This window comes from Odontesthes bonariensis, chromosome 22 (genome assembly GCF_027942865.1).
Source record: "Odontesthes bonariensis isolate fOdoBon6 chromosome 22, fOdoBon6.hap1, whole genome shotgun sequence".
Lineage (NCBI taxonomy): Eukaryota > Metazoa > Chordata > Actinopteri > Atheriniformes > Atherinopsidae > Odontesthes > Odontesthes bonariensis.
Window position 1 is genome coordinate 17,674,162 of NC_134527.1, and position 23,947 is coordinate 17,698,108.

Below are 23,947 nucleotides of genomic sequence, written 5' to 3' on the forward strand. Positions count from 1 at the left end.
GTACTAACAGCTGACTGATGTATTTTGATTGAGTCTGAATTCCTAAAAGATACATTTACTCTATTAATAAGACAAACAAGCTGAGTCATGGTCCTGAATCAAGTATCAAGTATAACCAAGTTTTTCTCACATTCAGCATCGTGTACCTGTCGGAGACAGTTTTCAGTGCCATAAACAATGGAAAAGAAAAGACATTATGAGAATTTTGACCTTAAATCTCACCACTGGCCATTGGTATTCCAGCTAAAGATGTTAAGGTGTTAGTTTTTTTTGTGTTTTATTATGAAATTGAAAGTGTGACTTATTGTTCTGGAAAGGTATACCAATAATTTTTGAGATTCTTCTTTCGGTGTGCGTGGGTGTGTTAGTACCTCTACAGGCTTGGCAGCAAGTTGATACCAGTGGAAGCTTCCAGGAAAAATGGTAGGAAATCATCGTTGAAGAGCTCAGATTATGGACCTTTTCTCTCCTTTAAAATCAGTCTAGTCTCACCAGAAAGCATGAAATAGATATATTTGTCCACATGTTCAAAATGTAGGAGGCTGTAGTTTTCTATCAGAAAGTGTTCCTCAGAAATGACAGGAATTGAGACCTATAGTATATGAGAAAATGTGTAAGCCACAAGTCTTTTCTTTTGTAAATATCTAGCCATGTAGCTGTTTAGCATGTAGATTTATCCATGTACTTTTAACCCCAACCAATCATGGGTGACAGCACATTTGAAAACAGTTCAAGGGAAGTAGAAAAGCCCAATGACAACTGAAACATTCAGTCCAGAAAAAATAATCAGTTGCATGGTCTGCGGATTATTCAACCATCCACAAAGTGTTTGTGGCCAAATGAACATGAGATGGGATGTGGAAAGTGGAAGCCATCACATAGGAACACAAAATAAGACGTATGTAGCTTGTCGACATACTGACTGATCAAAAGTGTAAAGAAAACATAGCTATTGTACAATTTTTGAGACTTTATAAAGAAACTAACGTTTAGGGCTGGGCACTAATGTAGGTTTTTATGTTGCGTCATCACCGTTTTGGGCCTTTCATTGCATTCCACATCTTCTTTACAAAGACATTCAACAGTTCATACTCACTTTTCACTTCTAGCTACATTCCACAAAATTGTACTTAAAAGATTTCCATGAATTCCCTGGATGTTACTATTGTAAAGACAACATAGACTCCTATTTACATTTACACAAGATTCTGGTATGATCTCTAGATAACTATTGAGCAAAACCTGAAAGGTCGTCACAACCTGTAAAGTATGTTTGCACAAGACCATCTGTTAAATCAGACGTTTTCTCATCAGAAGCAACTCTGCCCAAAAAATGTTTTTTTTCCCCTTAAATGTTCAGTCTCTTTTCTGGACCGTAGCCCTCTCCAGTTCCTTCAGCTTGTCCAGATGTGCTCTCCTTCCAATTTTAAATCCAAAACCCTAAAGCTGATATCCAAAACAAAACATTAATTCATAAAACTACACAACGCAGCTCAAACTTATCTGTTAATACAGCTTACTTTCTACTTGCAGGAAAAATGCTCCAACTCAGTCTGACCCTGAACCTCCTCAGCTGCAGGCTCCAATTTTCAAGCGCCACCTTCAAATATCACCAGAAATGTATCAAAGCTCACCCTGCTGTTTAAAAGCAATGCGTTCCGAGTGTTTCTATGATAAATTGAACTTAATAATAAAGAACTGGTTTCACGGATACACGGATAGATTTATGAGGTCGTGCAGCTGACACTGATGAGCCATCAACGCGTGCAACACTTATCTTGACGAAAACCAGAGCAAAAGAGATATTTCCTGCTGTGTCACGAGGAGAGTAATAATTCTGGCACGTTGGTGGTCAGGTAAAAAAGAAAAGACATTTATCTGTAATCTTTCATCCAGAAAGATTACAGCAGGCATTGTGAATATCAATGTTGCTAATGCAAACTATTGCAGACTGTGGTCCTAAGGAATGCCTTAGTGTCAGTTTTTGGACTTTCTTTGCGCCACATTGTTACTACATTGAACTTTCTCTAATAAGCTACATGATCATTACAGACATCAGAAATAATTCTTAGATATTTTTGGTTGTGCCAGTATAAAAATCCTTCAAGTAACTGCTCTGTTTTGACAGATCTAAAGAGAGTTATTTCTTGTTTTATTTTTTACTGCTTATATTCTAGACTGGAGACACAGAGTGATTGACCTTTTCACTTGAGCTCTATTTTGATGGCAAAGTAACAGTTTAGCGGCTGCTCTGGCCTTTCTGTACTGCTGATACTTTCTGGGTAGAATATCAAAGAACACAGTTAGAGAGAATGGAAATATGTACTCATCTGCAAACTGTGGTCACTCACCCAGAGGAGGGAATATCTCTTTCTCCTAAACAAAACCTTCATGGGGGGTTGGTCAAACTAAATGAGACATTTAAAATGTTTTTAAAGGCCCAAACAAGTAATTGAATAACCATTAAAACAATCAGCAGATTTAATAAAAAAAAACCCACAATAATCAATGATTGCAGTGGTTTATTATGTCTTGCATTCCAAAGGAGTATTATGTATCCCAAATGCTGTTTAAAGCTCACAATTTAACCCCTTCGTATACCTTCGAATACCATTACTGCAAATAAATGCGAAGGGCACAAGGAAGCCAATTTTGAAAACAGGACGTGAGATTGCAGACTAAAATAAGAAGAGAAGTATCTCTCCTGTCTATAATCATCACAGATTCTTGACTCGAATGCAAAGAAACGAATGCAGGCAAACTTTGTAAGCCATGCTAACACACAGACACAGATAAAAACATCAGGCCCCCTCTGCAGCTTTGGGGTCACGATGGTGTAATATAAACAGATGACCAGCATTGCACCGCAGTTTGTAAGGCCCTGTGGTTTGTTCAAGGGATTCATATAATGTCATTTAGAAATAAATTCCAGCATGTCCGAATGACTCCCATTTCTGTTAGCACACATTGGTTGTCAAGACAAACAAGAGACAATGTTAAGCAACGCATTAGTGATTCCAAAGTTAGACATAACTACAGTGCATGAAGAGGGAAAGTTATGTCTGCTGGATGTCTGCTGGTGCTGCTTCCAAAGAAACAATCTCCTGACATTAAAAAAAAAAAAAAGTACAGTGAGTATCTGAATGCCTGGATACTTATGTGTTTTTCCAAACCTTCGGAGTCAAAGCAGTTTTGGAAAAGGTAATCAATTCAGCTAAATATAGAACATTGAAGACGAACAAATGCGATAGCTGGAGCCATTATTTTTGTTCAGTGGCAGACTTTTATTGAATACACTCTATTAAATGTGTTGCTGTTACTTCAGCTATTCCATATTTTGTTTCATTATTGTCAGTAATTCCAGACAATTTTTTGTAGATGGCAAAAAAGTTAAAGAATTGATATTTTGGAGGAGGCTCACCATTAAAGACAATGGTTGTTACATTATAAGGTCAAACAAATCTGGAGACCAAAGGAACATTTAATGGAGAGCGGCACCCAAAAATAACTCTGCTCTTTGACAACTTCCGACCAGTAAATAAACTAAATAAATTAATTGTAATACGATTCTAAGTTTACAGAAGTGCAAAAAAGATTACTGCAATTCAGTTTATCTTACATAGATCAATATAACCTCTAAAGTTTATGTACTTATACAGTTCATGTATTGAAAAGCTTGCATTGATTTAATTTAGATCTAAACCCACTGGAATCCAGAACACAGAAACAGTGCGTTTATAAAGCTGAAAGATCCATTAGAGCTGCAGCAATTATCTTTGGCCTCTTTCCTGCAAATAGACTCTTTTAAATTACATGTAGCCATCCGATTGAAAATTTGCTAAAAACTGCTTGAACTGCCTGATGACAGCCAGAAAGTCAACACTCTGCCTCCAGCATCAGTCTGACATTGCCTTCACTCCACTGGTTTAAGACTACATCTGGAAGGGAACACATGTTGCTCTAACACATTTAAGCATTGATGTTGACTTTCCAGATGTGAAAATGAGCAGTTTCATGAACACTAATGCACCCTCATACCATCAGAGACACAGGCTTTTGAACATGGTGCTGGTAACTAAATGATCCCTCGCCACGTTAATCCAGACGAAACGGTGTGCGTGGTTTAAAAAACAAACAAAAAAAACTCTGGTTTTGATTTATCTGACCACAGAACAGTTTTTAAATTGACCTAATCTTTTTTTTTTAAATTGGCTTTGGCCCAGAGAAGACAGCAGTGCTTTTGAATCATGTTCACATATAGCTTTTAATTTGCATTAGCTTCAACCTACATGTGTGGATGGAACAGTGTACAATGAGTGAACGGTGAACAGAAGATTTCTGGAAGTGTTCCTGAGCCCATGCAGTTGTTTCCATGATAGAATCATGCCCGTTTTTAATGCAGTGCTGTCCTAGAACCAAAGTATCCTACAGATTTGTAGGACATCCTACATGTTTGCAACATGTCTCTAGATCGTCTTTTCTTTTGATATTATGTTGTTAGGAATAATCAAAGTCCTCACAATTTTATGTTTATGGGCACATTATTCTGGAAGTGCCTCACAGTTTGTAGATGCAGTCTTTTGCAAACTGCTGAACCTCTGCCCATCTTTACTTCAGAGAGACTCTACCTCTATAAGGTGCTCTTTTATACCCAGTCATGGTACTGACTTTTTAGTATCACATTCTCTTCTAGCACTTTGTTGCCCCTGTCCTAACATTTAATTAACATTTGCCATCAAATTCCCGATGAAGTAATATCTTTCATGAAATAGTCAAATATTTCAGTTTTATCATTTTATACGTTTCTATGCTCTACAGCATTAAAATAGATCAGACTATGAGATTCTCTTTTCATTCACATTTTACATCAAAGACACAAATTATTTGGAAATGGGGTTGTATTTCACAGACCAAAAGTAAATAGGTAAATAAATGACAGAAACAGTCAGTTTTCTAAGCACTGCTTAACATGTTATGGCGATCCAGATGATTGTTAATCCACCAATTACTGAATTACTGAATTCAGGTGATTGGAGTTAAAACTAAAGCATCAAAAAGCAATAATTCAGAAAAATCCTCATTGAGATGATAGTCAGCAAATAAATTAAAAAAAGAGAGAAACTTAAAGAAAAAGTCAGGTCAGACTGGGACATCAGTATCACTACTTTTTGAGTAAAGTCCTTGCTCTTCAATTAAAAATAAACTGTTCTTTCTGATGCTGTTCCTATCTGCATCAAGGTGACTACATACGCTACAGTTCTCAAAAATAATGGTGTCCCGTTTGATTACAAACATGGTACATTAAACTATTGGATAATGGCCTTTTGAACTCAGTACGCATAGCCTGTGACAGATGCACAGATCTGGAAGAAAAACCCATAGCAAGGCACTTCATTTAAAACAAAAATAGCAGTCTGGTTTTAAGTTGTGTGAATTTGTCGCTCAATTTAATGTCACTAATTTAAAACTCTGCATTTTATTCTTGCCCTTTTGTTTTCATTTTGTCTCTTGTGACACAATGGAAACAGAAAGGCCTGGCAAATGGAAACAAAAGTAGAAAAAATGTGCTGTCTGACTGTGGAGCAACACAATTTACTGCTGCTAGCTCTACGAAACCCTGTCATTGTGGTTACTCATCTGTTAGAGCTAAAGTTCAACACTCTGAGAAGTACTCTCATTTGCTTTCTGACTGGAAGTACAGTGAGAAGATTGGTACCACTTTTATACATTTATGAAAGGGGTATCAATCTTCAACTTTTTAGTTTACAGAGGTGGAAAGTAAAATGGAAACAACTTGCATGACATGTTTAGTCAACACACAGACAAAACATAAAAAAAAACCATACATGCACACAGCCAGACTGTTTGCCAATATTTTCAGTGTTCATACCAAGCAATATAAATGCAAACTGATCTTCTTGTCTGACTCTCAGCAATAAAGCAAAATGCACATTTTCCTAAAGCTGGAGCTTAACTCCTTTAAAACAACCCCCCCAAAAAACATTCCCAGAATCTACGTTCCTCTCCTCCGTCTTTAATAATGACTGAATGTACCAGCAAGTTTACAGCAGTAGGCTTATATTAACAGACCAAATTAAAAGTAGAGTTTAGCCTGCCTTAACCGTATTCAGCCACAGGGAATGAGATAACATGGCAAATGAACAATGGCTGCTGTTTGTGTGACTAGAAAGCATAGCTTGAAAAAAAAAACAACACATTTTCTCCATATAAGCTCTGAAATCTATCTGCTGTCAGTAGCTACACTGGTTATGTGCAGCACTCCTGCTGTGCTGGCATCTGCAACAGTATCCAAATTGTTTTTTTTAGTGGGACTCCAGAGCCAAAATACTACAAGAAGTCTAAAACAGAAGCCTTTAACCGTCTGTGTTTCTTTTCCACAGTCGGGGTCCCCATTTCAAACAAATCTGATTTGACTCTGATCCCATCTACTAAAATATTGAATATCCTAAATCTTGTCGTATTCAAATTGACCTTCTTTTATGTCACATTCTAAGTTGAGAAACTCTCATCGTCATTTATATAGATGCGTACTTTAAAAGCTAAGGACAAGTGCCAGCTGTGTCAGATGTCTCTGAAACTGACACCTCAGGAAATTATTCAGAACAACGATGTCAGTGGGCTGTTACAGTAAGCCCTCATCTGCACTTCCATGTGCTTCTAATTCAAACCATTCTTCTGGACAAAGGCCAGGTATTACCATTCCCTGTCCAATAAGGAGGTTACTGTAAAAGCACGCAACTTCCACTTCAAAGAATCTTGAGGGGATTATCAGTAATTAGATTCCTTTGCTATTATTCACAGGTTTTACAGTTAATCACGGTAATGGTGTGGAAAAATCTGCAGGGGGAAAAAAAAGTAAATTATGCAAAAAAAATCAAGATGAAAAACATACATAAAAAAAAGATCTCCCTGAAGAACTGGCCTCATGAAATGTGAGCTAAAATCAACAAGTTTATGATAGATTATTTGCCACTAAAAGGGAATATCTTTCAACTCACTCGGTTGACAATACTCCTTTAAAGATTTTGATGTAAAAAGCAGATGTGCTTTTCTTCTTAGCACAGTTGGTCAAATGTGTCACAAATTTGACAAAAAACTATAAAGAGAAAAAACTAAAAAGTGATCTAAATTGAGGAGTCCCCAATGACTCTATATTTTAAAGGTCAAGCCAGGACTCAGTATTGTTATTTTACACCAGGACTAGAATAGCCTTGTAAGTAATCTCACTTTGGATAATCAAATAAAGTGTTAGAAAGGTAGGAGTGGAGACTGGTGCTTCATAAAGGTGAGAAAAACTGGAAGCGCATCAGTTTGATCTACAGTATTCGATGATTTTCCGATGATCATTTTAGAACTGCAACCTCAACCATCTAGGTCCGGAAATATATGGTATATTATAGAAGGTCATTAGTATCAAAGGAGTGCTCAACACAAGCATCATCTGGAGACAGTAAAAACAAAACAAAACAAATGCACCTCAGTACAGCGAAAATCATTAAGAGTGGCCATATAATCAAGTTGGTATCACAGCCTGTGAGCAGAAGGTGAATAGAGCCTCTGTGACGTCTCCTACTGATTTGTGGATTGGCATTTTAAAGCTCCAACTTCGGCATTTGGCTGCCAGTATGTTGGCATTTTTTGGAGCTACAGGTGACCACATTTGGACAAAAGGGGAGAACTGGAGTGGGATATTTAAAAAGCTGATGATTGGACAAAAGTATATTTCTATGAGGATGAATTTTTATTGAATAAAAAGATCATTTTTCTGAGGGGACCACCAACACACATTCACACAGAGTGAATTTATCACTCTTTATTAATTATTTTCCCTTATGGGAAATAATTACAAAAGTTGTTAGAATAGTAGAATATTCTGTAATAGGTGAGAAAATCCTTGATCTCAACACTGATCAAACAATCGCCTCAAGGCAGCTGCAGCAGAGCATCAGAAAGTATGAACAATATATTTGTAATTTTGTTGTTCAGCTAAATATCATTTGAGAAAAAAGAGATGTGCACATTAAAATCATCTCAGAAACATCAACAGAATTAACGGTTTCCTCTCCCAAAAAGACCAGGAGAAATTCATCCATGCATTCATCTCCAGTAGACTCGATTACTGTAACGCTCTTTTAACTGGACTTCCCAAAAAGAGCATTAAACATCTGCAGCTCATCCAGAACGCTGCTGCTAGAGTTTTAACCCGGACTAAGAGATCTGAACACATCAAACCAGTTTTAAAATCTTTACACTGGCTTCCAGTCAGTCACAGAATAGATTTTAAAAGCCTGCTGATAGTTTACAAATCCCAGAAAGGTTTAGGCCCAAAATACATCTGTGATATGTTCAGAGAATATAAACCCAGCAGAGCTCTTAGATCCAAGGACTCAGGTCAGCTGGTCCAGTCCAGAGTCCAGACTAAACATGGAGAAGCAGCATTTAGCTGTTATGCTGCCAACAAGTGGAACAAACTGCCAGTGGAGATTAAACTTTCACCAAATGTAGACATTTATAAATCCAGGTTAAAGACATTTCTGTTCTCATGTGTCTATCTGCAGGGTATCTTTTAACTTATCTAGACTGTTGCTTGTTTTTAAATTAATTTAAATGATTTTATTTGTTTCTCTTTATATTCTTTTATGTATTTTTAATGCTTCTTACACTCCCTGCTGCAATGCTTTTATTTTATGTAAAGCACTTTGAATTGTTTGTACATGAAATGTGCTATAAATAAATTTGATTTGATTTGATTTGATTTAAAAATCTTTCATAATTACACCCTTCTTCAAATTTATATAAGAAGCTGTAAGGGATGGAATCCTGCCTACATTCCCTGCTTTCAGCCATGCATGTGGCATTGTTCCAAATATCTTGTTTTGTCCACCATCATTCTGTTCTATGGTAAAATGCAAAAATTGAATGGTTACAAACCTTTGGGCCATTGTTTTCCTAAGCTAAATCTGAGCAGCATTATGAATTTGAGCAGCATATTTTGACCTAAAACCTGTACAAATAATGACATCTATTTTGTTTTGTCATCAAATTTTGATCATAATTGGTGTGTCAGTATTTCAGGATGCCGAACCAATATGACACACATGATACTAGCAACATATCATCATATTGGCATTTTTTGGATCACACATCATCAAGTTGGTGCTGAATTTAACGGAGAACTGCCGTGACTGAAAACAATCTTGGCGCTTCTCACTGTTTTGCCTTGGTTTGCGTTTTAAGAAAACACGATGGCTCTTTTGTTAGTTACTCATTATGCAAAGTGTTGCTAAACTGTCACCGAGTGATAAAATATGGTTTAAATGAGGTTTATGTAATACACGCTTTGTCTTCAGGTCGTGTAATCTACCATTACATGCAGAGTTTCTGCTTTCATCTATTTCATATGTTCTCATGACGTGTAAGTGAGTGATCTAACTGTGCGGTATCTTTGTACACTTGAGGCTTTGCGGTTTACTTAAATGCAGCTGGGAAATCTTATATTGTGTCCAGGGGCCTGCGCATAAAAATTTTGTCAACAATGGTTAACTCTTTATAATTTAGAGTAACCCTTCTTAATTTGCACATTTCCTTTCAAATATATTGTGCAAGTTTTCTTGAATGCAGACAGGAGGGGGAAGATATATGCCAGACTGCTTTAAGCAGACTGGCACAATGTAGCTCCATGACTGCAATATAATAGACTTGACAGATGGACTAACATACTGATGGTAAAGGTGAATATCATTAAGCTGAATTTTAACTCACTCACAAACATTGAAATTCAGCGGCCAATGAGCAAAATTCTCAAAGGAGGGGGAAAACATCTGCTCGGCAGGAAAGCCACCGAACATGAATCCCTCTTCCACAATGTGCTATTACCATTGAATGCTACATCTGTTTACAATTTCTAATAACTGGTATATAAATGAGCGTTCAGTGGTGCAGGCAGAACTTCTCCTTTGGCTATAACTGCTGTCCTTCAGAACTTATAAATCAGCTGCTAATTATTTTCGCTAATGGGACAATAAATTAAGGCTTTAAGTGGCTCGACGTTAGCAGTGTAAAAACGATTAGGTAATGAACTTATCATGAAGTTCCTGTTGAAACGCTGAAATGGGTGCAGAAATATTGTTTTAACCCAAGTATTGCTATACTTTAATCCTTATATCAATACACCTTTTTTTCTAGGTAGATACAAAAAAAAAGAAAAAACATCTTCAATGTAACTAGAGCACAGTCTTGGATAAACTGAGAAGAGGCATGAAGTGGAAAAAAAACAAAAAAAACACAGCCTGTAGAACACTTATCACTGCATCGCTTAACCACTGCAAAACCACAGCATGACCAAAACGTGACCACACAACAGTTCTCCACGGAAAGAACTAGATGGATGAATGAACATCTGCCAACAGAAACAAAAGCGGTCTTTCAAGAAACCAAAGAATAGAAAAAGAAAAGAAAAAACTTGTTGAGTCATGGTTTACAGAAGGAAAAGTGCCTGTGACATTAAACAGTTAAGTTGAATGGGAAACAGGCCACATATGGCCTTAAAATGATCAGACATATCTTACAAATCATTTAATGTAAGATATACTACCATATGATGTTTTTATAACATATTAAAGCCGGATCATTCGTCAATGAAAACAGTGACAAATTGTCTCACTAATGTTACTATATAGAAATGTGAAAAGCAATTGAGGGCATATCCTGAAAAAGATATTAGCTGACACTATAACTCATAAACTGTACATAGAGCACAAGACTATGAAGATCTTTGTGCCTCAGCAGCTGGATAACATGTAGAGTATTTTAAACATGTCCTCTACATGCTTTAAACCATGGGTCTTCAAAGTTTTTCAGGCCAGGGACCCCCAAACTGATGGAGAGTTGGAGCAGGGACCCCCCTACTATTTATATGGCATACAATTGTGTTTTATATTTAACGGGGCCTAGTGCCGTGTATAAACATAGCTACTCTGTTATTGTACATTCAATACTAAGCTATTCAAATAATACACAGGTTAATATATTCATGTTTTTATTTTAAACATGTGCAAGGTACAGGGTGGCCGTGCCACTGCCATTTATAAACAAACATCTTGCATACAACACTGAGCTATTCAAATAATCCACAGATTTTAACTTTAAACATGCATGTAGATGGGACAATGAATCCTCAAACCATCTGTGGATGGCACACGTTTGCACACAATTTGTGAGAAAAAACTGTTTAAAAAAAAAAAAGTTAAATCGTCTAATCAACCAAAGATTTCGCGACCCCACTGCAGTACCTCCGCGGACCCCCCTGTTGAAGACCTCTGCTTTAAACCCAATGTTGGACATTATAATGTTGAAGTACGTGTGCATTTTACAACAGGCATGTCAAAATTGGCCTAGCAATAGAACAACTCCAGGTTTTAGGAGACAAAATAAAGCAAGAGAACTTTTAAGGTCATAGTGTCTGTGGTGAAGGCATGTTTTATATCACAGCCTTCCTTTAAATGGAAAAAGAACCCAAATGTAAAATAAAGAATAAAATCAGATTACACTCTGCGTAGTACCGCTGAAATCAGTCTGATCAGAATCTGGAAGTCTAAGAAGAAAAAAAAATATGTTTCAAATTATTCAGCAAAAAAAATAAAAGAAAGAACAATGGCAAGGAAAGAAAAAAAGAAGCTTGTCATGCCACATTTTATGGGAGCACTTAGTGGACCATTATGTGAGTTCAATTGATGTTCTACTGCAGGACATTAAGAATGAAATATATGACATGGTAAAGTTATTAGCACCTATGTTTCTGGCATAACACTTGAATTCATGAAATGCAATGAATCAAAGAGATAGGAAATAGAAGAGAGAGGATGTTTGCTTGTGCTCCACATGTGCCACACAAGAATGTTCCTTAACGCTAACATGTCCTCCCCTGCTTTGATCATGATAATTTATACTCCACTTTATCCAACTCAGTGCTATCTAAACAGTTTGTTCCCATCTAATCGGAAATACAATCAAGTACATAAAGATAAAAATAGGTTGCACCGTGTTTTGTAAAATAACCCCCTTTGGAAAGAAAATAAACAATGGGTGTAAATCAAACTAGAGAACAGCCTCCACCTCCCATTAACAACATACTCCCATCACTACTTTTACTTTTATAATGTTGATAAGAAAAGACAGGACATTCTGGACCAGTTGGCTTGACTGCCGTAACAATAATGTGGCACATGATGTATGAGCTATGAATTCTGCTCTATTGAATAACTCAAATCTCCATATATGGTGTTTGGGGTATATTAAACAATACAAGCGTTCTTGAGGCCTGTGCACTTTTATTTTACTTATTAAAGTACTTTGGAAGCAGCAGCATCATTACAGCATCATTTAAGACCAAAAAAAAAAAAACAACACACAGGAAGTTCATTGTTTGCTTAATCATTCGTTAAATATTAATGAGACTGGAAGCTAACAACAACAACAAAATTGTCTTGCTAAGTTATTCTTAGAAAAAAAAATAGATGAAAATAATGAGCATACTGAGCACAGACTTTTCAAAGAGATGATGTATAAACTGCACATGCAGGTGCGAGTGGATTTCTAAAAGTGGGACATGCACATGGGCAGACAAAGAGATAAATCACCAAAACTGTCAAAAGTAACCAGAAAAGAGAGCAAAGCACCTAATAGCATTCATTAATAGCATGAATGTCACTATTTGCTCTTTAGAGGAAAACTGGCACAGTTATTTCTAAGAGAACAAGTCTTCAATGGCATCAAGAAATCTTTTTAAAAAGTCACATTTTATATACAACAAAAGGAAACATTGGGAAGAATGAGACCAATCCATAGCCCAACTCCCAACAAGGTCTACAACTGACCTACCATTAGTGGCACATGTAGGTGATAGAATATAATAAATATAACATTGTTTTAAAGTGTACAAGATTCCACATATACAGAAAGTGAAAGCATCAAGCTCTCTTCTTTAATCCCTTGCACAGAGGAAGATGAATGTTTTCTATGAAATGATTCAAAGTAGAAAAATTGCAGGAGCATTTGATCTTTGTGGAAGAAGCTACAGAAATAAAGCTGGCAATAATCAGGGCCAGTCTCATACAGTCTGAGGAATGCACTGAGAGGAATTCGCAGGTTGGGGAGACCTTTCAACAAATACAACAGTATCAGTTGTTTCGGTGGATGTTGGAGTGATAAAACTTTTGAAAATGTATCTTTGCCACAGAAAACAACAGTTTGCCATCTCAGGTTACCATTGCGAGTCAACAGTGGTTTCTTTTAACTATAACCGTGATCAGTCCCTGCCTTTAACCAAGCTGATAACCCATGTGGTTAAAGTCAAGGACCTTTGAAATGGCTACTTTGTCACTGCTAATGAAAGTAATCATTTCAAACCCAAACCTAGATGCCTCTCTACATACTCACACTAACCCAAACTGTGCTCAACCGTTTTAAAAGCTAAAACTGTCATTTTCCCACACTGATTTGTTAAATATTTCGATGGCACTCACAAATGGTTTTGTCCTGTTGATAAAGGACTCAGATCTTATGCACGATTCAAACCGGCGTGTTGTCACAAACAACATTGACAAACAATCATCATGATCCATTTGGAGGAAGTGATCACAAAATAGAATACAAGTAGGTAAACGCATCATATCAATGCCAAGAGTAAAGTTGATGGAAAATTTAGTCAATCAAAGAAGAAAACCAAATCGGATAAAAAATGATACAGCATTTCACGGGGCATCTTCATTCATTTCTTCCCACTACACAGCAGGATTTAAATCAGACAGACTAGGATCGCTTAGCATGGCAGTTGACCTCTGCCTCTCAGCCTTTACATCCTTTTAATGTTTAACTGCGTGGGAGCTGTCACTGAAAAACAAAACCAAATGTTCATGTCAACTCCTTGAATCCACAGTACGCTCTCCGCAGCCACAGTCTACTTCAGTTAACAGGCTTCATATCCTCTCTGATGGAACTGATGGAAAGCAGATGTCGATGTCCATTTCTTGACAGGACACTGCATCACTTCATGGATGTGGTCTGTGATTATTAGATATATCTGACCATGGTGATAGAGTTGTGCCTCTCCCTGAACACATGAACTGCACACTCAGCGAAGGTTAAAGTTTACTGCATTTTAACATCAAAGTTGTTGGTATGGTTATGCAAATAATACCAGCGACTCTTTTTACCATCACAGTGCTGGGAAACTGCAACAGGTGTTGTAAATGATTGAAGGCATTTTTGATTGGCGTGGTTATCAGCAGTTATCTCATTCTGCATCTATTAGATTAATTCCAGTAAACTCGGTTTCACTTGAAGGGCTGTTGAGAAACAGCTTGGACTTATTTCATGCTCTTTCCCCAGACAACTTATTTACTTTATCATGATGCATTCTTGCCTTTCGAATACTACACCGCAACAGCTTATAATGCTGTCATTCCTGAACACAAATGGTGTTTTGAGCAAATGTGAATGCTTATTCTCAAATCCTGCCTGTAATTTTTGGAAATCCTGAGTGGAACCAATCGAACAGCAGCACACGCACATGCATCAGTGTGCTGTAGTGCTCCATTACTTAGAGGAGGGGGTGGACTTAAGACTTAACAAGTACACTGATCAAGCCTACAAACTTGCTCTCCTGGTATTTAATGACTGAGTTTGTAAGTAATAAAAAAAGTTGTATTTTGGGAACATTAGCCTGAGAGTAGTAGCCCATTTTGGTTGTCAGTTCAAATAGAACCTCGGCATGAAACAACATTAAAAACAATGACAAAAAAAAAGTGCAATCCACTTAAAGGACTCAACCTTTTGAATAAATAGCTCACAACAGTGGAATCTTTGTGTACGGCCAGCCTGATCTCACCATATAAAAGAGCTACATTGGTCCATAGCGCAACATGTAGCAGTCTAACACAAAAAACGTATGAGAACCGTATGATGTTGATGCGGCCATAGCGTACATTACCATATCCCCATTTTTAACACTGGATTTTGACACTACTGCACTTTAAGGACACTTATTGCATGTTTTCTGGTCAGACTGGACTGACAGGGCAAGGCATGGCATGAACTGCAATTTTTTTGCCAACAAGAAATTCTCCTGTAAGGTACCACACACGATGTCCATAAATTTGACCCGTTCTAGTTCTCAGTCCAGAACATTTATGGTAGCATCAGAAATGTAGTAGCCCAAAAGAGCAAAAACACGATCGAAGTGGAGTCTGCTAAACTCCCTAAAAAGGGTCACAGTATATCTTTCATGGAGTTGTGATCACTGGAGGGATGACAAAATGGCAACAAAGAACTCCCATGTGTATTTCTTTGTGCTGAAAGATATTTGAATTGGGGCAACAAACAGAAGTCTGACAGGATTACTTCGAGGTGCAGAATAAATTTAAATCTAATGTGAAAAACAGATTTGAAAACACAAGAAGCAAGGGAGCCATTAGTCCTCATAGACAAGTTGAAAAATCAGACTGGAGTGACTCACTTTAACACTGTGCAACAAGTTGACTGTTTGAATGGACGAGGGAGCCAAAACATAAATCTACTACTATTTCTGCAGTAAATATGAAATATTTCTAAAGTACATCGTGTCAATAGAAAAAGTAAAAAAAGGAGACTTGTAGGAAACAGTGCTGAAAACATTCCATGGCATTTTATTAAAATTAATTGGTACAAACAACACTGGTTCAATCAGCAGAGAACATGTGTCATGACTATCATGTCTCACTGGGGGCCGATGAAATGTTATCCTAAGTGTTTACTGTGTAAACCACTCTTTCCTCTGAGTGGAAGAGTGCAAAGAAGAAGAGAGGGTGGAGGGCAAAACAAAACAGCTCAGTACCTCCAGAATTGTGTGGAAAAATAACAAAGAAACAATTACACATGCCACACATCAATTATCTGTAACTGTTACAGCTGCAGTGCGGCAAGACTCAGCGTTGCCTGTGTTCTGGTTCTTCTCCAGAAAAGCATTTCCTTTACAGGGTAGGTAAGGGCAACATAGTATACACAATAAATCAAGCCAAATGTAATCGCTGTTTCACCCAAGAGAAGTTATAAACAAAGATTATTAATGTGTCTCGATCCTATGATGGTTAACACATTGGATCTGGCTCTCATCTTGGAAATTTCAGAGACCTGTGATTCAGCCCAAAATAGAGCATGAAATACAAAAGATTTGCTGTTTTCCAACAGCTACTATGAGATATATTTTCCTCAAGGGGTCTTTTCTACAAAAAAAAAACAAAAAACGGTTATCAAGTTAAGTGGATAAATGCTAAGCTAATTGCAGATGGCCCTAAAATCTGAGTTTTACTCATTCATCCAGCTCGCTCAGTAATCCACAGAAGAGAAAAGTCTGAACATAGGTGACAGGTTAATGGAGCAGGAGCATGGTTTGGGAGAAATTATTCTATAAGGAAAAATGATATAGCTACCATGGCCAGCAATTACCAGCAGACCAAAATAAAAATAAAAATCTTTACACAGATAGGCTGTAATCCTGGCAACCTGATCTCTAGACGATTCATTGCAAAAACACGGCGGTCCTCAGCACTGAAGCGATTGCCAAAGTGGCACAGCTTATCATTTTAATCAAACCCGTCTCTGGTTTAAGCAAAGCCTTATGTTGCAATCCCAGGCGTTTGTGACTTAAGTAAAAGTTTTGGAACGACAACAAAAAAAAGTGCATAGTTTTTCACATCCTCTTAAGAGCCAAGCACATTTAACTGTATAGCCTGCAAAACTGCAAATATAGGGGAAAAGCCTGAAGCCTAAAAATGCAGAATCTCGGTACAACAGGCCTTTAAAACAGAAGAAACAACACATGACAGTCTCTGCGTAAAAAACAACACAGACAGAAAGTGAGACAAGACAGTGCGTGTGTTGGCACTGAGAGATATATGGGCATATGACAAATGCTCTCCAGGTCTCTTGTACCTCCTCTGCTTCCCTTCACAGCATGATAAATACTTCCAGAATGAGTATTGAGCCGTGCATATAGATGCACAACACAACACACGCAGTGTGGCCGTTGTACTGTCTGGTAAAAACTGCATGGGAAAATTTACCAAAGCACCAGACACAAATATTCTGGGAGATAATCTCATTAAATAAACTGCTCATTGATAGCTTCACTAAAAGCCAATACCGACCCATTGTCCTGTTTTCATTCTTTGGAGGAACTTCTCACACCATGTTCATAGTAAACTACTGCCTATTAAGCAACTTTTTTTTCCTTTTTCTTTTTTAAAAATTGTTCCTGCGACAAAAAAAAAAAAAAAAAAAATCTGTTTACTACTGTAACAACAACATGTTCCAAGATGTGCACTGATATTTCCCAGAGCAACTAATGAATGCCATAAGCCTATATTTTACTCTGGCAGCTGAATCTTGCCAACTTAAATCGCGCTTGGTTCCCTTTGAAGAACTTTTTAGCCATGCCAAGGCAAAATAGCAGTGGTGTATGCTTTTAGAGAAAAATGCAGGGTGCAAAATTCACAGTCATACTATCAAAGTCAAGGCATCTTTTACGGTGTTTGGTGCCTCTGCTGATCAGTCAGGACTGATGGGTTGTCACCAGCAGCTTACACTGTGCAGGTGAACTGAAATGCACCCAGGGCACATTATCTTGGCTCTTAGCTGAAGCAATTTTTCTTCTTTAAGTAAACATTGTGGGGGAAAAAAAAGAAAAAAGAAAAAAGACTGCGGCTGCGGCCAAAAATCATAAACCAACATCATTATGTTAAGAGAGTGTTTGAGATTTGAAGATCAAAAAGGATGTCACTGAACCATGGCCAGAAGTTTGTTAGGCAATGCAAAAACAAAACTTATCAAAGTCTACACTTGGAAGAATTCTCAGAGGAGATTTCCAACAATCTGTCATTTATTGAGATCTCAATAATATCTATTTTCCCCTCAATAGAACATAAAGAAAAAGATTCGGTATAAATTGAAATCTCTGACAACTTGTTTGAAATAAGTTCCCTAAATAAGTTGTATGATTTAACTTTCCAAAGCTACAGCACAAATGATGTCAGTATGAAACACAACATTCCTGTAAATGAAGCAGTGCATTCTAGAACAGTTTATCAGCTGCCCAAAACAAAATTAGACAAATTATTCTCAAGGGCATACAATCAAAGAGCACTGCAAGGAATGGACATGTTGCAGTAGCTCTTGTTTTAGTTAAAAGATTCCACTTTCTAGAAGGTTTATTTCCAGCCATGTAGACTTGATTCATTTGTTTAACTTTGTCCATGTTTACAAAGTCTATAATTTCTGTCAAATGTTTCTTATTTGTAAATCAGGGAACTTATTAAAGCCATTATCAGCGCATCAAAGGTGAATCTTGATCACAGTCTAGATTGAGATGATCGCCGTTGGGTCTTATCTATTTAAAGAAATAATTTATTTTCTATACATAGCTTACTTCAAAATAACTTTAAATGGTGTGAATATTTTTCAGTATTTGCAATGAGGAAGGATGAGATTTCCCATTTTATGTAAACAATGTACATTCATTAAAATAATAACAGAAGAAAAAAGGAATATAGTCGTCCACTGAGTTTTTTTTGTTTGTTTGTTTGTTTTTAAATCAATGTATGTGCCTCTTAAAGCAGAAATATGATCTATCATCTACGCACATCATCTACGCACATAAACCCCTCTGCTGTACCTGTAACACGTCGTAACTTCTCCGGTCGACTTCACGCAGGGGTACTTTGTGGTGGAAATGTTACTCTCAGAGCACTTCTCACTGCAGAAAGGCAGATTTTTTTGAAGCATGTTCAGTATTTGATCAACGCTCAATTCAATTGTTAGCAGTGTTCTCACGTGTTAAAATGTTACCCTTCACTGGCATCCTCCTCCTGGTAGGACCACAGCAAACCTCCTGAGAAGCACATGCAGGTGACGGTGAGCAGAAGCGGACTCCTGTTGGGTTTCAGCAGCATGACGTCGGTCCAGTCACCTGGCTCCTGTCGACAGTCCACACTTGAAGCGAATACCTCCTCTCTGCTCCAGCCTCAGTGCGTAAAGTGGTGCAGCGCACAGACAGACCCTCCCATTCACCAACTTCTGGTGACTAACAACCGACAAACAACGTATGTTGCTTCATTCTTGTGCTGTCACCATGAAACTTGCTTAACATTCACTTACAAGCTGCCTTTAACCCTCCCACCACCCCAACCTATCATTAAATGGATTTATGAGGTGAAAATTTTGCAAACACCCAAACAAACCTCCAGCTTTACGATCGATTCTCGTTGAGATGTTAAAAATTAATAGGAAATACTACCACATGCACGCGTGCACAAACGCGCTCGTCGTGGTAGCGCGCTATTGGCGTTATAAGCTTTGCTGCCGCCGCGCGACTTTCAATAAAATTACACCTAGGATATGTGTGCTTATAGTAAGTACATTACCTAAAAGACTCTAAAACGAATGCAGATTAATGGAGGAGAAAAACAAGAACCTGCTATTTGTGGAGCTAATAAACTGCAATTTAATAGGTGTAGCTAGAATTTTAATAATTTATATTTATGAAGCTCAGTAACTAAAACACGTCCCTATCTCTGTTCAAATCAGCAGCACTCAAAAACGGCCAATAACGTGAATCAACAGTATATCCCCCTTTAAGACGGGACTTGTTGCACAGCCATTCATGGACAGTTTACTGAATAGACTTATTGAGCACAAGCCCAGGGGGCCAGGGAGCCGGGAGGCCCTAAGTTTTATCCAAAAAGGATATAAAAAAAATTGCAAAAGACATGTAAATGATGTAAGATGATTTGCAAAAAGCAACAAGAAAGAGATGCAAAGAAACCACAGAGAAACACAAAGCAACCATGGGCCGTAAAATGTAAAATGGATGTGAAATGAAGAGACCTACAATAGCCCACATGAGACATAAAGTGACCGAGTTGTGACACAAAACAATGACTATTTGGTACAAAGTGAAAAGTATTGGACACAGAATGAACACTGAGTTACAACATTACCATAAAGACACACAAAACAAGCTTAATAAGATGGATATGACCACAATGACACACAGAACACCCTTGATAAGAGACAAAATGTATGCAAATTGATGACAGAATTAGATGCGAGATGATAGAAATAGGATTAAAAAAAAAGAGCAAAATGGTCTTGAATAAGGCATGGGTGACATTTTTTTCCAAGGGCCCATCATTTTTTTTTTAACCATCCACAGAACTATTGCATTAGACTTCATTTGTTTTAAGAGGGGAACTGGTAAATGTGGGCTACACTGACAACTTCAAAGGATGTTATGATTTACAACAACAAGCCAAAATTCTCCCATTTTATGACATAGCGCAAACAGCCTCCAGAATCAGTGAACATTTTTTGTCAAACTTTATGTAACTTTTTCTGATGTTCTTGTAACCTGTTTGTGTCTTTTGCACATGTTCTTGTCATTGTTTTGAAGAGTGGGGCTCTGCGGCAGTCCATTGAATGCAATCAATCAAATCCTGCTCACACTTGATTAAAAAGAGATAGTGCAAGAGAAGATTTAAAGCCGCATTTTCAGGCTCTTTAAAAGAAATGTGATATTTTCAGTGAATGTTTTTAGAAAGAACATTTGAAGTTGTGTATATATTCATTATTCATGCACTGATTTGATTTGATTTCCAAAAACCTTTCGAGGTTAAGTAATAAAAATGATGTATGTTGTGATTTGTTTAAACCATAAACATTACAGAATAATATTCTTTACATTTGTATTCAGCTTGTGATGTCTGATCAGGTTTATGTCAACTAAACAAACCTAAAAGAGCATTTTAGTACACCGGTGGACTATTTAGTGAAACAACATGATATCATTTGATTAGATCAACTAAATCTCAAACTAAAACGTCAATCAACATTATCAGATGCAGTAATTGCAGAAACCGGGAGGCAGCCATTTAAATGGAGGCAGTTTTTGAAATGTTTGGAAGTATGAAGCAAATTATTGCCTTAATTTACCGTGTCATGCCACCAGGGATTTTCATCAGCTAAGCCATCACAAACAAAGCCAAGCAGCATGTTGAAAGAGAATGGCAGAGTTTGTGAATTAACTGAGTATCTAGGACAAAAAATAAAAAAATTAAAATCAACAACAGCACTGCAGGACAAACACAATCTATTTATAGCCTGAATCCTAGAAGCACACCATGCATTTCATTATAAAATGTCCAAATGTAACTGATTATTTGGCCAGCTTGTGAATTAAAGCACTGCTCAGTAATAAATGTATCTAAGGGCTGCCTGGTAGAATAGCCTCACTCATTTGGACAGGTCATTATAAGGCATCGAGGAACACAATGATAGGCAGGAGCCAAGTTGTAGCTTTCATGCTCTGCTAACTCACCTTTCTACTCTATTCTTTGGGTCAAGTGGTCTCAGAGTGTGGCTGAGAAACCCTACACGAAAATACTACTGACCTTATTTCGGAATTACCTTGACCTCATTGTGGCCTGCAGTTCTGATTAAAACACCAGCACTGTTCACCAGCAGAACTCCAGAGTTCTTTGGTTTCTCAGGGAACCAGTGTGTCATTACAGAGTGTTGGATAGCACTGGAGTCTGTAAAGGATATCACATGAAACAAGAAGACTGTGGTATCACTTACATCATCTGCCGTGGCCGCTTTTCTCTCTGGTGACGTATGATTAGATTAAATTCAGGACATTACTGACACTACATTAACCAGACTGTCTATTCAGGAGAAAGGTAATAGAATATTTCAAATTACAATAATGATTTTTTTCCCCTTCTTATTGAAGGCTGGGAATTGAACTTTTTCTTGTATCATTTAGCAGAAAATGATACCTTGAGCCTGCCTCAAAAAAGCCTACTCAAGTGTGACCATTTCAGTTCAAGGGAAAGCAGTGTTTCACCGGTCTGCTGCCTTCATTACGACAGGACTTCTACGACCTGCTCCTGTACTGGTTTGAGGGTGCAGTTCAATTTCTGACCACTTGATGGCCCTTTTAGCCAAGAGATCGCACCCCCACCTCCCCCTTTAGCCACTATCGTCATCATTGCCCACAAAATGGATGACAGCTTTTAGAAATACCAGGGTGCGTCACGACTCTGAGGTGCACATGCTGTGCCATTTACGTTCCACCTGTTTTGATGCCTCAGCAGCCCGAGAGGGAGAGAAAGATCCTGCCTGCAACGGCACAAGTAGCCAATTAATGTTGCAGCCTGATACTGCATCAAAGCCACAGGGCTAACAAACTAACTTACATCTTCTACCTCAGAGAATGAATTAATTATCTGTGACTCATTGGCCATGTCATGAGTTTAAAAAAACAAAAAAACCCATCACAGAACAACAAAGGAGGCCTTTACTCTGCACTACTTATAAGTTATCATTGTTACTGTTGTTTACTCTTGCTTTTGAGCAGGTGTTTTATCTTGTGGTTTCCCGTTGTTGATAAAAAAAAAAAACCTGTTTACCATTGCTGTTATGATTTATTTAATGATTCCAAACTCTATTTGACTGCGTGTCAATCGGGCTGCCAAACTCTGAACTGACTAACAGGTGGACTAACTATCAGTGCCCCTACTATTTATTTCCTGTTGTCAATTTACGACTAATTCAGATGGTGTTGTTGATCTGAGCCAGCTTTTTCTTGACCTTAATGGACTGTTAAGACCATTATTCCCTGGCTTAAAAAGGAAAAGTCCTTTAATGTCTTTGCAAGGGAAAGAATCTACACGATTTTAGAGCGAATGGATCCCAAATTAAATAAGACAGAAAAACAATTAAAGGGGAAGAGATGCAGTAGGCAGAGTTTTCCAGTGGGAAGAAACCAGGGCCGTTAGAAAGACTAATACTGTCAATGACTAGACTTGACTTGTTTCTCTTGATTAAGGTGCTACCACTGAGATCTCTGCAAGAGATGGACTGGCAAAAGGTGGAAATGATTTCATCAGATGTGGCGATTCAGGGGTTGCATGACACCAAATAGACCCAGTTCATTGGCCAAAAATAATCTTAAAACCACACATTGGCACGCTGTGTAATCAAACATGTTCCATGAAAAGTGATTCAGTGTCTTGTGAGTTGCTGACATTGACACGAACCTTTCCATGATTAATGGATTTTTCACTTTGCAATGCTGCAGCAGTGGACTATGCACAAATGTAGTCCTTTATCCCTTAAATGCTTTGGCACACATGGGATTACAATGAGAATGTTGCAGGAAATGAGCGCCCCACTGTCAAAACTCCTCTCTCTCTTGTCTTTCTCTGCCTTCAGAGTGCAGCACTGCAGTGCTTCTCTGCACATGCCCAGAGAGACTGAGGGAGAGCCACAGCAAGTTTGAGCTCACTAAAAATATTAACAGCCTGCATCACACAGACACATGCATGTCGTCATGCAGACACGCTTTGCATTAGCAACAAATGTCTAACTTAAAATGAAAATGCTAAAATGCTGTTGACACAGACACATATATAGCCTACATCTTTGATATAAAACCCTCTTTTCACAGGAATGATTGTTGTCTCAAGGTCACTTTGCCTCTCACATTCTCAAACTGTTCAGCACAGAATGACACAGTGTCAGGTATAGTGACACAGCACACAGTTTTAGCTGTATTTAACACCCCATGTAACTTAATACTCTTAAGTTAATTGTCTTACTTCTTTGTACTGAGAATATGTATTTTTTTGGCTACATTTTACAAAAGGATACCATGTTGCTTGCTATGACAGCCCTACTGCTGAAGAGTGTTTCTCTTCAGAACTTTTTCTAAGGTTTTACATGGTTGAAAAGGGTGCTGCAAAAAACTGCTGTGGTAAGAGTTTTCTCCCTTTCATAATGCTTCAGTAAATACGAAGACATGGTCCCTCTTGGTCCCTCAAAATTGTACTCTGGC

General features: G+C 37.7%; 1 protein-coding gene across 3 annotated transcripts in view; it reads right to left on the reverse strand.

Annotated features, from left to right (window-relative positions):
• ccbe1 (collagen and calcium binding EGF domains 1) overlaps positions 1-19,100 on the reverse strand; it is a 38,726-nt gene extending 19,626 nt beyond the window's left edge. For all 3 annotated transcript variants that reach the window (XM_075456188.1, XM_075456189.1, XM_075456187.1), the window contains exons 1-2: positions 18,901-19,100; positions 18,728-18,808 (exon numbers count right to left, since the gene is read on the reverse strand). In XM_075456188.1, the coding sequence (XP_075312303.1) occupies positions 18,728-18,808; positions 18,901-19,004 (185 nt within the window). In that variant the 5' untranslated portion in view covers positions 19,005-19,100. The remainder of the gene's footprint in view (positions 1-18,727; positions 18,809-18,900) is intronic.
• Positions 19,101-23,947: the final 4,847 nt, after the last annotated feature.